We start from the raw sequence: 18105 nt of genomic DNA, 5'->3' as shown, positions 1-18105 counted from the left end.
GCTGTAGATTCATAATCTGGCGAAGTAACAGCAATTTCAAACATTGTATTTTTCTACTGTAGAGTCAGCCTTGTGTTATGACGAGACTATCTCTCCAGTGGTGAAATACTAAGGATGAACTGACTAGATTTTGGTCTTCAAAAGTCTGAGTCATTGTGACTTCGCAAAACACATTTTTGGCTGTAACTCACCAATTTATAAAGTTCACATGGATGTCTGTTAAGAAAAAAATGACGAATGATGAAGTGGTTAGAAGAAATGAACACTACTGCCATCTGCTGGACATGAACAGAAATGGATTTTGTCAGAATCTCCCACATAGAGGTGTTTAGATGTTACAAATCAATAGAAATGTATTATAAAAAATCCTCTATGGTATCTCCATCTGTCTTAATTAATTGGGATAATTACATCATAAGAATAATGTAAAAATTGTGACATCAAGCAACTCCATCTCCTGATAATTTCTTTGTATCTGTTGGTGGCAAGGACATTAGGAATATTTGGGGATGTGTCTAGCCATTTAACTAAAGACATGTTACAAACTATGACTGTTCATGATTTTTGTGTTTGTGATTACAGTCATCTTGTGGATGAGCTGAAAGAGCTGGCACTGCCTTTCCTGCAAATCCTCCTGCAGCACATCTGCTTCCAGGTGAACCGTCTAGCAGACACTCAGTAGTGTAGTGTTCTTGTCTACTGTTAATGTTGTAAAGTTAGGAAAGCAATCACTTCCAAAGCTATTTACAGAAGATTGCAGTGCTAGAATAGTTTGTTGTTACAGTGGTATTAGCTGATGCATTGGTGTAGCTGTGACAAAATGTTTTGCTTGGGATGTTTAGATGGTGGAGAAGAGTGAGTTTCGAAGCCATGGAGCACAGGCTGTGGGTATATTGACGTCTCAGATGGCAAGTACAGACTATGCCCGCTTCATCAAGTGGCTGTTAAACTTCTCCAGACACACTAAGGTAACACATCTCAACAGTTACCTCAAACGCTACATGTTGGTGTATTGTGTATTTTATATTATTGTCCAAAATCATTCCCCAGTATATGGCAATTGCACGTTAATCTTGAATGAAAACATGAAAATTATATACATATACAGTACAGGCCAAAAGTTTGGACACACCTTCTCATTCAATGCGTTTTCTTTATTTTCATGACTATTTACATTGTAGATTCTCACTGAAGGCATCAAAACTATGAATGAACACATGTGGAGTTATGTACTTAACAAAAAAAGGTGAAATAACTGAAAACATGTTTTATATTCTAGTTTCTTCAAAATAGCCACCCTTTGCTCTGATTACTGCTTTGCACACTCTTGGCATTCTCTCGATGAGCTTCAGGAGGTAGTCACCTGAAATGGTTTCCACTTCACAGGTGTGCCTTATCAGGGTTAATTAGTGGAATTTCTTGCTTTATCAATGGGGTTGGGACCATCAGTTGTGTTGTGCAGAAGTCAGGTTAATACACAGCCGACAGCCCTATTGGACAACTGTTAAAATTCATATTATGGCAAGAACCAATCAGCTAACTAAAGAAAAACCAGTGGCCATCATTACTTTAAGAAATGAAGGTCAGTCAGTCCGGAAAATTGCAAAAACTTTAAATGTGTCCCCAAGTGGAGTCGCAAAAACCATCAAGCGCTACAACGAAACTGGCACACATGAGGACCGACCCAGGAAAGGAAGACCAAGAGTCACCTCTGCTTCTGAGGATAAGTTCATCCGAGTCACCAGCCTCAGAAATGGCAAGTTAACAGCAGCTCAGATCAGAGACCAGATGAATGCACACAGAGTTCTAGCAGCAGACCCATCTCTAGAACAACTGTTAAGAGGAGACGGCGCGAATCAGGCCTTCATGGTCAAATAGCTGCTAGGAAACCACTGCTAAGGAGAGGCAACAAGCAGAAGAGATTTGTTTGGGCCAAGAAACACAAGGAATGGACATTAGACCAGTGGAAATCTGTGCTTTGGTCTGATGAGTCCAAATTTGAGATCTTTGGTTCCAACCGCCGTGTCTTTGTGAGACGCAGAAAAGGTGAACGGATGGATTCCACATGCCTGGTTCCCACTGTGAAGCATGGAGGAGGAGGTGTGATGGTGTGGGGGTGTTTTGCTGGTGACACTGTTGGGGATTTATTCAAAATTGAAGGCACACTGAACCAGCATGGCTACCACAGCATCCTGCAGCGACATGCCATCCCATCCGGTTTGCGTTTAGTTGGACGATCATTTATTTTTCAACAGGACAATGACCCCAAACACACCTCCAGGCTGTGTAAGGGCTATTTGACCATGAAGGAGAGTGATGGAGTGCTGCGGCAGATGACCTGGCCTCCACAGTCACCGGACCTGAACCCAGTTGAGATGGTTTGGGGTGAGCTGGACCGCAGAGTGAAGGCAAAGGGGCCAACAAGTGCTAAACACCTCTGGGAACTCCTTCAAGACTGTTGGAAAACCATTTCAGGTGACTACCTCTTGAAGCTCATGGAGAGAATGCCAAGAGTGTGCAAAGCAGTAATCAGAGCAAAGGGTGGCTATTTTGAAGAAACTAGAATATAAAACATGTTTTCAGTTATTTCACCTTTTTTTGTTAAGTACATAACTCCACATGTGTTCATTCATAGTTTTGATGCCTTCAGTGAGAATCTACAATGTAAATAGTCATGAAAATAAAGAAAACGCATTGAATGAGAAGGTGTGTCCAAACTTTTGGCCTGTACTGTACATTATATACATACAAGACACGTAACTGTCTTAAGATACACTGCAGGATATTTACTAAGCTTATAACAAATTACTATCAAGGGCGCACATTATTTTAAGTTTCAAGTTGTTGATATAAATAAGCACTTCTCCAAAATAACTGATGCTGGGCTGTTGAAGACACTTTTCTGGAGTGCTGCTGACCTTGTTAGGGGAAATGAAAGCAGTATGCAGGTGGGAAATGCTATCAAAAATAGGCTACAGAAACATAAAAGATAAACCTGGGGCAGTTGTTCCCTTACATTATCACTGAAATATCACTGTAATATTCCTGTAACATCCATGACAGGACTTGAAACATGTCTGGAAGGTTTAATGATTTTAGAATGATATTAAAGGGATAGTTCAGATCTTTTGAAGTGGGGCTGTATAAAGTACTTATCCATACACAATTAATTACCTTCAGTAGATGTCAGTCAGCACACCCCCAGTTTGGAGAAGCAGGCAGTAGCACTGGCACGGGTGTTAAGCAATGTACTGCTGTAATCAGGGGCAGCAGCAAAACATATTTTAACCACTTAAAAAATCAGTGTAAGTGTACACTATATTTAGAATATTTACACCACTTTATTGTACTACAAACAAACTTTTAAATTAAGCCGTTATATTGCTCTTCACAGTCAGACTCAGTTAAAAAAAACAGTAATTTAACTTGGCTGAACACAGGAGCTGCTGGTCTAACACTGCCTGGATGAGCTATTTTGTGTGCGTTATTGTGTGACTTTGGCGTTTAAAAGGGTTAGTTTAGATTCACCAAAATCACACAATAATACAAACTAACTAACTGATTGAGGCAGCATAGACCAGCTGCTCCCGTGTTCAGTGAGCTAAAATGACTGTTTATATCAGTGGGGTCTGGTGCGTTTTGACAAGAGCAATGATGGGGAACTGAAGTCGGTAACAACTTCCCTGTTTGAAAGGGCTGTCTGATGAAAAGATAAAACAGTAAAAATATTCTCAATAAAGCATACCCTTAAACTGATATAGACTTATTTTTAGGTGGATAAAATATGTTTTGCTGCTGAACATAGCAGTACATTGTTTCTCCAAAATAGGGGTGTGCCAGTAGACATCTGCTGTATGTAATAAACTGACTATGGATAAGTTCCTCACACAACCCCACTCCAAATAATCCAAGCTGTGCCTTTAACATACCTTACATATCTCTCTCTTAACTTCAATATGATATTTTTGAAATATTACCAATGATATTTCTCAGTCAGTATTGTTTTTTGTGACTTTGTTCAACTTAAGCTTAGTTGTAAGTTATCATGTAGTAACGTACATTGTGATTTGGGCAGGTGTTTCACAGAGAGTTTATGTTTTTCTTGGTGCAGTATTGTAGGGACTGTTAGTCTGTGCATCTTGTCCAGAGGCTCTGCAGTTAAGAGGGGGGTTATGGCTCCAGTTGGAAGTCACAGATGCAATGCAGTAGAGAAAGCTGAATTAATTAAGCAGAATAATAACACACCCATGCAATCACGATAAAAATCCTTTGACAAGAGTGGTGCTATGAACAACAATCAAACAGGCCTATATAATAAGCAAACCATTAAAAGACAAAGAAAACACATACTGGGGCAAACAGAAAGGTCGACTTGTGTGAAAATGAACCTGCTATTCCTCAGTGCAGCCTTTTAGTATATAATGGACAAACAAAATTTGTTTGTTAAATGCATAAAGACAGGCCCCAAATACCCCCACTGGATGTTAGCTATCAGTAGCTTTAGTCTAAATATCAGTCAGGCTTTATCACATCTTATCAGTGCAATCTGCATAGATACAGTGTGTACTTCCGTAGATGGTGTGCCGGCTGTTTTCTGTGGATGTGGTGATGGTTTTGCTGGAGCAGCCAGAGAGGAGGCCGGAAGAGTGTCAGGATGAAGATCTCCGTAGCTTCCTGCCACACAAGTTCCTGATCCAGAGCCTGCTGTTCGCTCGGCGGATGGATGACTCTCCCACCGTCCAAAGCCATGCCCTTGCCTCCTTGGCCCAGTGTCTGGAGCTGCCTTCACTCAACGTCACCCGGGCCGTCCATAACCTCTTCTCTGCCAGTGAGAAAGCACACATACAATGGACTGCTAGAAAGGCCTGAGTTTGAAAACAGCCATTCTGTATGGTTATGTAGATGTGAGGACTTTGGGCTCATTTTGGATCTGAAACCAGGATTATTTTCAGTAGACAGTACCCTTAGTAGAGCTAAACTATGAAAACACACAACTCTTTCTATCATTAGAGAATGGAAGGGAAAGTAGTGTTATTATTATTATTTATTTTAAGAGCTGCTGTGTTTGTGTCATGAACTGTTTTTGTGGACACATTTCCACTCAAGTAACTTGTCTACTCTCTGTGTTTAGCTGGAACCCAGACAGTGTTGGACGGAGAAATCACAGAAGGTAAACCTTTTTGTTTCAGTATTACAGAGTATGTTGTTTGACTGACCACAGAGAGTGATGGTGAAAAACATACCAAGTGTTTCTGAGAATAAAGTTTGGTTGGAGAGCAGGGGCTGGGGAAGATTAATCTTACCAGACAGATCAGTTTTAGCCTTTATTTCTGTCAGACTCACTTTTTAGGAGAATTCTGGTTTATTACAACTTGAGTTTTATTTCTGGGATTTTGGCTCTCACTCCTGTTGGTAATCAACTTGTATGCACCAAGTTTAAATCTGCAGTCTGCAAACATGTTGAAATGGTTAAAACCAAAACTATATATATGTAAATGTATCACTAGCTGGTTAGGGCACAAGCACCAAAGCGCCAGGGCCCAGTGGTTCCTGGCAATGGAATTCTGAGGAACCTATTGTTTTTGCAGAGATAATTATTACTAGGGATGCACGATAATATCGGCACGTCATCAGTATCGGCTGATTATTTTTTTTTTAAACTTAAGTATCGGAATCCGCGAGCATGCTGATAAAATTGGTACAGCATCTGTTTCGGCCAATATCGGCTTTAAAATGAAATGTCAGAATTGGCCATAATGCTTTTTCTTACCTTATACAATAAATGAATAGTACATACATTGAAAAGCATTCTATGTCATGTCTGCATCTGCTGGTGGGTCATCACAATAAGAGTATGTGTGCATATTATGATTTTAATTCCACTACAGAGGAGACTTGATGATTACTGCAGTTAGTTGGGGAAAAAAGTGGATATATGGATATCAGTATCGGTTATTGGTCAAATGAGTTGTTACATATCGGCATATCAGCTAATTGGAAAAAATCCAATATCGTGCATCTCTCTTATTACACACACAACATGGTTTGGAACTGGTTAAAATTGCAAAGTTCTGCAGTGATTGGGCTTGGCCGACAGGAAGTTAGCCATCTTGGATTTGTGTGTTAATTTTCATTCTGCGAAATGTCTGAGGACTTAAGGATGCAAAAAAACTCACAGAACTTTGTAACAATGTTCAAACTAATTATTTTTGATGGTGCAGTTGGGCTTGGGCATGGCACATTAGTGCTATTGCACCCCCTAATTACCTTTAGCCTTTGAATGCATTTTTGACACCCTGGTACCCTTGAAAACATTTTACACATATGAAACTTGGTGCACACATCAAAACTTGTGAGAACTCTGACTGTATGTGAGAAAATGCCATTTTAGGCACTTTTCAGGTACAGAGCATTAAGAAGCTCATTCTTGAGGACTCAACAGATCCATCTCAAAGTTTGAGCATAATGTAAATATCGTCACAATGCCAAATTGGGAAGCTTTTGTGTTTTCGTGGAATGGTGTTGCCTCAGTAGCAAGGCAAATTTCAGTGTTTGGAGGTGACATAGAGAGGTGTTGTAGCTTGACTTTACATAGTCCAATCTGCCCAAAATTTCACATGCTGGATGAGAGTCTGGGCCTGAAAACATCTACAGGCCCATAATGAGTCATAGTTATAGCGCCACCTACTGACAACAGAAAGCAGCCTTATGTGACAAAGATAATCAGATTTACATGAAATTTACATAGTGTGGTCTATGCATGATATACAGCAATGTTACTTATAAATAGTGTGTACTCTCTACTGCCACATAGCGGACACACGAAGTGATACTAATTTTGCAATAGGTCACTTCCAGTGTCCAGTAGTCCAAGCAGGAAATACTATCTAACTACTGTGTGCAGTGTCTGACTTTAACAGAAGTACACAGCCACATCGACTGGCATCCCCACAGTACCCCTTGCATGAACTAAGGTGCGTGGGTCCGTTCATTGCTGCTTGCAACTTTAATTAAATGTGTTGTTTAAGTAAGTGAATGAGGCTTACAATTTGATCACACGTTTAGTGTTACCTCTCGGCACGTGAAAGAGTCTTACGGATACGATTCAATCAGTACCTTTGAAAGGTACTGGAAAATGTTTCAGAGCCAGGCCAGGTTCACTGTCTTGCATGTTGTTTAAACTGTTGGTGTTTTTATATATGTGACTGTGTGTTTCAGGATGCCTCAGCTCCCAGCAGACTCAGAAAACCTACCGCACGCTGCCATTCAGAACTGTGGAGATTAGCAGCACTGTCAGCTCCGACTGTGACGGTGAGACAAACCAACCTCAGCATGTCTTTCAAAGGATTTTTATCACATGCATTGGGTATAGGCTGATATTTTGTAAATGAATGTGCATTTGTCTAGATATTTCCTTTATATTAATATTGAGACAGTGGCTCAGCGGATAGCACTGGCACCTCACAAAAGAGAGGGTTCTGGGTTCAAATCCTGGCCTGCAGGACCTTTTCTGTGTGGAGTTTGTATGTTTTCCCCATGTTCATGTAGGTTTCGTCCAGGGGCTTTGGTTACCTTACAACACCAAAACATGCATGTGAGGTTAATTCTCTCCTGGGGTCTGTACAGAGGTTGCCTTCTGCTCCCAAAGCCAGGTTCACACTGGACGTGGATGTTATCCGGTTGGGCTGTTCGCACTAGATGCACCTCAGCCTCAAGCTTCATGGCCAGCTCATGATCTGGTGTGATAGTTTCAGCCTCTGGTCTATTTTTTCCCTTGAGCAAATCTGGCAAGAAAACACACTGATAATTTATTATGAACAATATAAAGGATATGTTAGATATGATTTAAATGATATGATTATGATAAATGACAAAAAAATACATTCCATGCTTCCAAAGTTTTGTGAGTTGTCTCTAAACAGAGTGACAGATGAGCACACACATGCACACAGAAGTAGACAAAGGCCGAGTGTGATTAGAACAGAGCAGATGAGCAAAATCACTTCTTGATGGGTGCAGAGAAATACAGTTCTGGGGTGAACGGCCAGGCCACTGCTGGCAGGTGGCAACGCAACAACTGACATATCAGGGTACTTCTGCATCCAGTGTGAAAATGGCATAATGCTTACGATGGGGTAAATGCAGAAATTGTATTTTGCTTGGTTTAGAATATATTTTGTGATTATAGAATATTGAATAACCTCTACATGTAAACATTTAACTTTGCAAACATGCTTTATTTGCCTTAACAGCACAATGCAAGATAGCTTTCCTTGTAACTTATTAAAATAATGCTGTGGTCACTGGGATGGTACCATTTCAGGTGATGGAAAAGATTTGCTTTCTTTCCCATCTCAGTTGGTGTCGATGGAATATTATTCAGACTGTCATATTCTGCGCTTCATTGCTTTAGAAATATCCAAACCACTTCCATATCATTGATCTTGTGTTAGCTATTTTTTGTCAACAGTTTTCTCAGCTTTGGAGAATAATGCTAGTTGACTTTGAGCACTCTGGCATAACGAGCTCTGTGGCTGTGTAGAACAAACTGGGTGTGGATAAAGAGGGGGAAGCAAGATACTGCAGGCAGAGTGGCCCGAAGACATCACATTTCTGCAAGTTGCTGTGACCTTACATCTGTCTCTTTCACATGAAAGTGATATCTCAACAGCAGCTTGAAGGAATTCAAATTTGGCACAAATGTCCACTTGGACTGAAGAATACACTGATTAGAATTTTGTGGTCGAAGGTCAAGATTAGTGTTACCTCACAAAATATGTTTTGGGCCATAACTCAAGAATTCATATTCTAATTATAACAACATTTCACACAAATGTCTAATAGGATAAAATAATGAAGCGATGAGAGTTTATTTCCAAAAGGTCAAATGTCACCTTCACTGTGACATCATAATGTTCTGCATAAAACACTGTTCTGGCCATTTTTCAACGTCATGTCTCAGGTACAGTGGGGAGAATTTTTGGTCAAATACTTAATTGGTGACACTAATCCTGGATGTCCACCTTGAAACTGTGCTGATTGTACAGATCTTCTATGTGTGAAGCAGCCATGTTTTCACAGACATGGATGTAAACTGTGAGAGAAACATACAACTGCGGGGCAGTAATTATACTTTTTAAAATAATTTACCCAATGCTTCTTGCATGAACATCACACATATCAGGCTGATATACATTTACCACATGCAATCAACTGACAAATGAACAAGCTTTTTACAAGGCAAACCAAATGGATATTTTTATGACGATATAATATATTCATTGTTTCCCATGTGTTCAGCTCCAGAAAGTTTTAAAACATTTATTCATTTGAAGTAGATCATCTATCTTTTTAACTTGCCCAAAAAAGTCACGTTTTATGTTACAATAAATATTTGGGCAAAATTGTCCCTTACCCTAAGTAAGTGATTTTGGTTCATGTAGTTTTTCTGTCATACTGTCTCCCTGTTGTTGCGCGCTAACAGTGAACATTGTCATTGCTGACTCCAGTAAAATACATATCCTAAAGTCTGTTACATTTCCCCCACTGTGGCTTCTGCTCTGAAGTTATGCTGCTGTCTGTGTGTGTAGACAATAACAAAGCAGATGCAGAGACTAGAGGCTGCAGACTGAGTGACTGTTGTCACGTTTATTTCAACTGTGTGATAGGCTGTTAGATCAATCCATATTGAGAAAAGATTTCCAAAGCTTGTCATCGTTATCATGGATTGTATTGCAATCCCCTATCGAGCCTGTTTGATCACCCAGTCCTAACTTGTGCTATGTACGATTGTATGTGAAAATAAATTTGGTTTGGTTTTATTATACACTCAAAGTCTGACATTGACTCAAAGACATGTGTTGTTATCAATTTTTGATGCAGTGAAAGAGAACCTGGCTCTGCTCCTGCGGCGGGTGAAAGACTCTAAGACTAACGTGAGAAAATCTGCACTGCAGGTATCAAGAACTGGGTTTTGCCACAGCTTCATGTTTCAAATCCAAATAATGATGAGTACAGTACCTGATCAGCCACTAGTACATGTGTTTCAACCTGACTTTGTGTGCAGCATGCTTTTGGTGAACAAAGAGATGCACAGATGACCTTTAACCTTTGTGCTTTGCTGGTACTCCACAGGCCTTGGTGGGTCTTCTGAAGCACAATGTGATCCCCATGACCTGGGATAACCTGGCTACACTGTCGGAGCGCTGCAGAGACCCGGCTGTGTCTGTGAAGAAGAAGGCCCTGCAGTGCGTGGGAGAGCTGCTCACTGTGAGTCTTACTCAGCAGCTCTAAGAGACACTAAAACAGTTTGCATGGTGATTACCTGTTCAAGCAATCTAGTGATGAGAAAATAGAGAGAAGAAAATGCATCACACATTTTATATTTCCTCTGACCACCAGGCTAAACCAGAGTGCAGTGTGGTGCAGAAGGCATGGCTGCAGGGTGTGGTGCCAGCTGTGGTAGACTCTGAGAACTCAGTACAGGACAAGGCCCTGGAGGCTCTGGACCAGATGCTGCTCAGCCAGGTCAAACCATACTCTGCCAACCACCACCTGGATGCCAGTCAGAGGCTGACCTGGGATCTGCTGGGCCTGCTCTGTCACGAGTGCAGGAACCTCAGGTTGGACCAACTACATTCAGTACAGTTTGTTTTCGTACAACATAAGTAATTAAGCAGAAATTGTGTGAAATACTGAATACTTTCATATTTGTATTTAGATTGAAAATGGTCAAAACACAAGAAATGCAAAAGTTTAATTTTTCAAAACTGACCTTCCAATAGCCTCATTGTATGGTGAAAAATCACGTCACCACAGCTGTTACTGATTTTCTTTTTTGTCTTGGGGCTTCAGCCAATACTTCAGCAGGGCCTTCACTATCTGGTCCAAGCAGAACAAATTCACAAAGACGTTCATCACCAACCTGATCTCACACACTGAGGCTGACCATGCCGCTGGAGCCTGGCTGCTGCTCTCTAAGGTTGTTGCTTCGTCCCCCACACTGCCCTATGGCAAGATCTTGGACACCTGGGACAGCATGGTCAGGTGAGAGGGACACATAATATTCATTGACAACATTTACAAACTCGTTTTATTTTCAGCGGGGAATTCAGTGTTACCTGGATGATTTTTATTTATTTATTATGCCTCCGCGGGGGCAATGGCTGTAGCCGTAAGTATTATGTTTTCGTGTGGTCAGTATGTATGTGCCTTCTACCCATTCATGTAAAAGCAATAGCAAACGTCCACTTAGACTCAAGAATGAACTGATTAGAAGGCGGTGGTTGAAGGTCAAAGGTCAAGGTTGCTGTGGCGATAATTCTATTTTTTTCTCTTAGTTCAAAGGATGTAAATGTGACAACCTGCTGTCACATCCTGAGTGTGATGGGAGACATCACCACACATTTGAATGAGGACACCAAAGACAGGATAGTTGGTAAGTGAATGTGTATGGGATGATGGGTAAATTTACAGGAGGAGTATGGAACCTACATAATCTCTCTCTTCATCTGTTTCTGTCTCCAGGTGATCTGATGTCATGGTTAAAGGCTTTTACTTTGTCTCTGGAGGTGATCTCAGCTGCTGTGGAGACTCTTTATCAACTTGGCTGCAGTGAAGATGTCAAACAGACTCAGGTTGGAGATCTTGTTTTTTCACTTGACAGCTGCTGATATACAGTATAGCTGCACAGTAATTAAGGTTTTTATTTTCTGCATAGTTTCATAAATAACAATGTTAGGGTCCAAAATGTAAATCAAAGGTCTACCCCTGCCACAGGTCAGAAGACAGCACTGTTAGCTCTGCTACTAAGGATCGAAAGCCAAGGCACTGGGGATGTTCCAGATGACTATTTTTTTTCCTGACAATTAAATGGAAGTTAAACATAGACTGGTCTAAAAGTAGGAAAACACTCAGAAAACAGTCAAAATTGAGCACAGTTTAATCTTCAAGGTTAAAGGTTGTTCGAAAAAAAATACTGCGTTTGCGAACCATGAGCTTTACACATTATCCTTCAAAACATGACAACATCTCACTAAATAAAATTTAATAAATAATTTTTTAAAAAAATTTTTTACTGAGTATTTAACATCCCGACTCATCTCCATTTCAAAAACACACTCTCACTCACGTGGTAACTGTCTTCTGATTGGGAGTGAACACAAATTGGCACACACATACTTCTAGGCTTGTTGGGATCTTCGGAGCACCCAAAAGCACCTCTGTCGTCCAGCCTAGCAAGAAGGCTTGCCTGAGGGTCTGGGGCTTGACTAGAGCTGCACAAGTAATCAAAATATTATTGGCCAAGTGCATTATCCAAACTGCAGGAGCGGCAACTTTTTGAAAAATGTAAAATGTTTCATGACATACCATTATTTAAAAAAAAAAAAAAAAAAGCCTTGTGGTGCTACAGACATGTCCTGGCTCACAAATTCCAGACGTAAGAGTACATGCTTCTTCAGTACAGACCCCAGCAAATATGGCATCATCATCATTTGTTATGTTTTTTTCAGTGAAAGGGATATGCAAAATTACCATTGCTACTAAATTCACAACTCATATTGAAATTGCAGCATTTGTCAACATAATTGCAATACAATTCTCTTAGCATATTGTGCAGCCCTAGGCTTGTCCAGTGTCAGTCTGATATTGACGATGTTATTTTTTTAAATGATGGTTTGTGGGATTAAAACCTAAACTTTTTTCATGCTTCCCAAAAACTTTTTATGGTTTTATTTTTGTATAATTTTGGATTTTCTACAGAATCAAAACCTCAGAGCACAGGGCAGTCACAGCTTATCAGCCAAATATAATTATTCTCCTAAAATGCCGTACGTCACATCAGCGTCTGTCCTGATTTGATCAGAACATGACTCAGCCCTGATTCCCACTTGTAGTTTCTGTCATGTTAAATGTGATTTATTTTGTTTACTTCAGGCGTTTCTGGACCAGCACTGTGGTGAACTGGTGTCGATCTGTGAGGCTTATTTAGCCAGCATCATCCTGAGTGAAAAGGGAGCACAGAATTTCAATGAGGAACTGATGGTGAGCTATAACCCTCCGCTTTCATTTCCTTCTTACCTTCTTTACCATGCAGGTTCAAATTCAGCTTTCAGTATTAACCTGTTGCTGTTGTTTGTTAAACACTGGCCTGAAAGATATCTGTTTTTTAAAAGGTATGATTTATTTTATTTGAGTAGCTGTAACACATGTATCTCTCAAAACTATCCACTGCTCACCCTAGTCTCTGATTGCTCTGAGATAGGAGCAAGGTAACACACAATCTCGCTGCTGGTATCAAATAGGGCTGCAACTAATGATTATCTATTAGTCTGCCTATTATATTCTCTATCTCAAATTGTTTTGTTAATAAAATGTCATAAAATGGTGAAATATTCCCTATGCAATTTTTCTAGAGCCCTTATTTTTAAAATGCTGTTTTTACAGGGTTTACATATTGTTTTTGAAGAGACTTCTGTCCACAATAAACCCCTCAACATAAAATAGCTCAATCTCTTCCTCTTTGCCTCCTTTTCAGTTGGCAAACAACAAAACAGCATCACTGCCAGCCAGTGTTGGACAAGTTACTCTATAAATGCAATATACTACATATTACTATTTACCTTCATTTTAAAGTAATACATTACCTAAAAATATTACTCTCTGTGTAGAGTAATAAGTTACTTATTACACTACTTTTGCTTTACTTTCACCAAAATGAGCTCAGAAGAACTAATGTTCATTTTAAATGGATGGAGGTCATGTTGTTTCACAGCAGCTTATCAAAGCATTGAAGCTCCAGTTTGTTACAGTTCATTTCAAATCCAGTGCTGCGCAGGTCTGATCCACCCATGCGTTCACATACAGTGGTTACCACTTTGTATTAAAATCCCATGTTTATATTAATAATAGTGTGATCATGTAGAATAGCTGACTAGCCTAGACTTTTCAAAATAAATGAATAGCCTTGGAAACAGTGAGGGTCAGGCAGAGGATCAAAGTCTATAAATTATGAGATAGGATAAATATTCGTGGGCCTATGATATGAAACACAATAAACAAATGTTGAGGTTAACACAACAAACTGATTGGCCTGTGATTAAGTCACTATGATGGGTGGAAATTAAAACACTGGATCTGGAGGACCCACCTGCTGGTTCCCAGTGTGCTGGTCAGCTACAGCAGCACCAGAGTTATGCAGAAGAACGGGGCTGTGTGCCAGTGTCGCTCTGCAGTTGTAGGCAGAGGTGGGGGACTCAAGTCATATGACTTGACTCAAGTCCAACTCGAGTTGCAAACTGATGAAAGACTCGACTTGACTTGGACTTGGTATTCATGACTTTATTTAATATTTGTATTTTTCTAGATATAGAGAAGTTATGTTTTGTTTTTAAAATACGATGATGCATATATCACAGCGGGGGAAGACCCGCCAGCTGATATTTGTTCCCACACTACCACAGCTCTGTCCTTATGCCTGCAGTTCTCCTCGGAGGAATGGCAGTATGTACAGCGGCATCATGAGCTTCATCATGTGGTTTTATTCAATTCTATCTGCATGATACATGTGGGTTCATTTGTAAAGTAACTAGTAACTAAAATGGTCAGGTAAATGTAGTGTAGTAGAGGTAGACAGTGGCATGAGAGGAAAAGACTCAGAATTGTACAGCACCTGAGTAAATGTATTTAGTTACATTCCACCACTAGATGCAGTTTATGTTATGTTATCTTTATGAGTTTGTGAGTATGACTTGACTTGTGACTTGCTTGACCTGACCAATGACTTGACTCAGCTTGCTTGACTTATAGCAAGGACTTGACTTGACTTGCTTGATTTTCACCACAGTGACTTGGGACTTGCTTTAGACTTGAAGGTTATGATTTGAGACTACCTTATGACTTGCACATACAATTGCAACAGTTTATTTCGGGGGGTAATGCATTACGTGACATTGTAAATGTAATAATATTACACGAAATCCTGTTGGATCCTGCTTTGGTAATGCTAAAATGTAATATATTACTGGAACAACACTCCCCAACACTGCTGCCAGCATCTGGTGTAGAGTGAGTGAGACAGACAGCCCAGCTGACCAAATCCTTATTTTATCACAAAATTAACATAAGATCAGGCTAATAATGGAGAAAGCAGACAGCTGTCTTTTTTAACCTTGCTACTACACAGTCATCTGTGACTGAACAGGCTGCTCACAGTCAGTTACTCTGCCGAGTGTCAGCCTGTTACACCTCTGTTTATTTACCTCAACTGTGTTTAATACAGCTGAATACATATCGTTCTCAGCTACATATGTATCTGTTTCTCTTGTCAGACAACTGAACAAGGATGAAATAGCTATTTAATCACAGCTCATAAACACTACTTGTCAGCCAGAAGTCATTCTCAAGCTGCTGCACTGCAGTGATGAAATCTTTATTGTGGAGTCACTGCCTCATCTGATAAAATCAATGAAAGTCCAGGTTTCTGACAACAGCTCTGCTTGGATTGTACTACATTAACATTTAGAATAGAAGGTCACCACAGAAGTTACAGACAACAGCATGTTGGAAAAGCTTAGTTTTGGGACATTTATTCTGGATGCAGGGCTGAAAAAGATATGTTTGCAAATTAGTGTGTATGGGTCATATTACTCACTCAGGGTGCTGCACCATGCCAGATCAGTACGTGATATAGCTGAAAATGCTCTCTCTTCCAGGTAAAACACCTCCACACCCTGGGTGTGGCGTCACTCCACTGTCCTGCCAAGGTTGGCAAAAGGACAGTGTTGCTGGTGGAATCCGTCCTCACAACACACTCTGGCAAACTGGCAGGTACGGAGAAAGGACAACTTTAGAAACAGAGATACTGTCTCTTTCAAATTAACAGGCTCTGAAATGTTTCTCTGTGTGTTCTGACTGAACATCTTGACACCTGGTTTGGAGGTTAGCAGAAAGAACTGTGAGACACGTGGTGTTATCAGGTGTACTCCTCCCACCAGCCAATTGTGGTAAAATAGTGCTGGTAGTTACCCAATCAAGATTTAACTTGATTCCTTCCTTTTTGAGCAGCTTCAGTTCTTGAAGAAAATGTATTATTTTCCATATAAATATTACATAAGAACATGAAATTGAAAAAATATTGCTTAGGTAGAGTGCTTTGCTCTGTGCTACAGTGTATTTTCTATACCACTTTTAGAAGAAGCCAAAGTAACAAACACAACCCTACACATATGGGCTTAAAAATGTAACAGAAAATATTAAATGTATTCTGTGGTATGATGCATGACTTGGTCTTTATGTTGATCATTGACAGAGTGTCCTGAGGAGCTGCCAGCATCTCTGCCCCTGTCCCAGTTCAAAGCAAACTCTCTGTCTACCAGAGTCAGAGCTCATGGAGTCATCGCTTTAGGTAAACTGTCCATCTCTCAGTTTATATCTGTCTGCTTTGTGTTTATTTCATACGGACAATGATTAGGGCCACGTGTAGAAATTATATTTGAGTTCTGAGTTAGAAGTCAGAATTCTGACTGAATCTGTGGTTGGTTTTAAGCAGTTGCTGAAAACTCACTTCTATAAGTTAGCCTTTTTATGATTATCTCTGCCTTTAGGTTTGTTTATTTTTGCTGTGTGCTTTAAATCTTGTCAGTGTTTCACACATAAGTAGGTGTATGTGTATATATGTATGTACTGTTTATATGTATATTTCTATGGTTGTGCTTTATCTTATATGTGAGGGACTTTGTAACTGAGTGTTTCCATTGTCTCCATTGGCATCTGTGTGGTTCAGGTAAACTGTGTCTGCAGCATGAGGAACTAGTCCAGAAGTACCTGCCGGTGTTTGCCAGGGAGCTGGAGGTTGGCACCGAGGTGGCTGTGCGCAACAATGTGGTTGTGATTATGTGCGATCTGTGTGTTCGATACACCAACATTGTGGATCACTACATCCCCAACATCTCAGCTTGTCTACGAGACGATGAAGCTGTCATCAGGGAGCAGACTCTCATCATGCTGACCAACCTGCTCCAGGTGGGAACTGTACATATTCTACACTGGGCTGCAGTCTGAAAAATGTATTTCATTACTCATTGTAGTTTCATGTAACAGAAATTGGGTTATATCAACATCTATAATTTTAAGTCCAAGGCCATGTTGCTGTCTCAAATTTTCTTCACTTGACTTTATATAAAAGCAACAAACGCTATTTGAAAATACTGAATTATAAATTAGCAACAGCAAAGGCATTTCAAACTCACTTCAGTTGAAATGGGAACTGTTATACTTCCTTATTTTCTGTCAGTGTCTGACGTTCATATTAAACGTTACTAAAGTTTCAAGTAATTAGGCAAACATACTGTATATAAAATTAATCTCTGTGGGCAAAACCCTCAGGCTTCAGACTGTGAAGACTGTGTGACTGATTTCGATATAGGGTCATCTGCTTTTGGCCACTACTGCAAGGATTTACATTACATATGCTGCTACATGTAGCTACATGCTAACATCAGGGAAACTTCTAATCTTGTTTCAGATGTTAATATCTCCCTGATTTCAGATCAGATTCCTACTGGAATGTGTCTGGATGTAATGAATTTGGTTTTAAAAACATTTATTGGTGAATTTTTCTTTGCAGAAAATGGCACTATAGTTACTGCATTATAGTCATTCCCTGGGTGCAAGTACATAGCTACATGTAGCTACATGCTATCGTCACGGAAACCTGTAATCTTGGTGGCAGATGTTAATTTGTCCCTTATTTTAGATCACATGTCTGGTTGTAAAGATTTTAGTGTAGAAGCTTTTATTTGTGAGTTTTATATGGGAGGAAATGCCGCTATACTATGTTGCTATGCTGTAATGATGGTGGCAGTGCATGTGTGTGAGACGTGATAAACTGACTCATTGGAGCAGACTTGGCATTTCAGAAGCAGGGCTTAAACAGACGGGTGTTCCAGCTCAGACAGTATATGGAAAATAACGTCTTTTTTTGACCATTAAACCGTGTAAACATGTTCTCGTAGAAACCCCAAATACAAGTATGAACCTGAAAATTGAGCACAATAGGTCCTCTAATATATTCAAAGCATTCTCAGCTCCCCTGCATTTGTCAAA

The 18105-nt window shown here is 40.0% G+C and overlaps 1 protein-coding gene across 1 annotated transcript in view; it reads left to right on the top strand.

The window, feature by feature from the left end:
- The window catches only part of ncapd3 (non-SMC condensin II complex, subunit D3), a 48865-nt gene that overhangs the window by 14683 nt on the left and 16077 nt on the right, over nucleotides 1-18105 (top strand). The window contains exons 9-23 of the mRNA XM_033612450.2: nucleotides 583-655; nucleotides 843-968; nucleotides 4576-4828; nucleotides 5132-5170; nucleotides 7219-7311; nucleotides 9883-9956; nucleotides 10135-10269; nucleotides 10402-10622; nucleotides 10855-11046; nucleotides 11340-11437; nucleotides 11527-11636; nucleotides 12937-13044; nucleotides 15714-15828; nucleotides 16310-16405; nucleotides 16784-17022. Of these exons, the coding sequence (XP_033468341.2) occupies nucleotides 583-655; nucleotides 843-968; nucleotides 4576-4828; nucleotides 5132-5170; nucleotides 7219-7311; nucleotides 9883-9956; nucleotides 10135-10269; nucleotides 10402-10622; nucleotides 10855-11046; nucleotides 11340-11437; nucleotides 11527-11636; nucleotides 12937-13044; nucleotides 15714-15828; nucleotides 16310-16405; nucleotides 16784-17022 (1972 nt within the window). The remainder of the gene's footprint in view (nucleotides 1-582; nucleotides 656-842; nucleotides 969-4575; nucleotides 4829-5131; nucleotides 5171-7218; nucleotides 7312-9882; nucleotides 9957-10134; nucleotides 10270-10401; nucleotides 10623-10854; nucleotides 11047-11339; nucleotides 11438-11526; nucleotides 11637-12936; nucleotides 13045-15713; nucleotides 15829-16309; nucleotides 16406-16783; nucleotides 17023-18105) is intronic.

The sequence above is a fragment of the Epinephelus lanceolatus genome, chromosome 17 (genome assembly GCF_041903045.1).
Source record: "Epinephelus lanceolatus isolate andai-2023 chromosome 17, ASM4190304v1, whole genome shotgun sequence".
Lineage (NCBI taxonomy): Eukaryota > Metazoa > Chordata > Actinopteri > Perciformes > Serranidae > Epinephelus > Epinephelus lanceolatus.
This window is presented reverse-complemented; position numbering and strand designations above follow the sequence as displayed.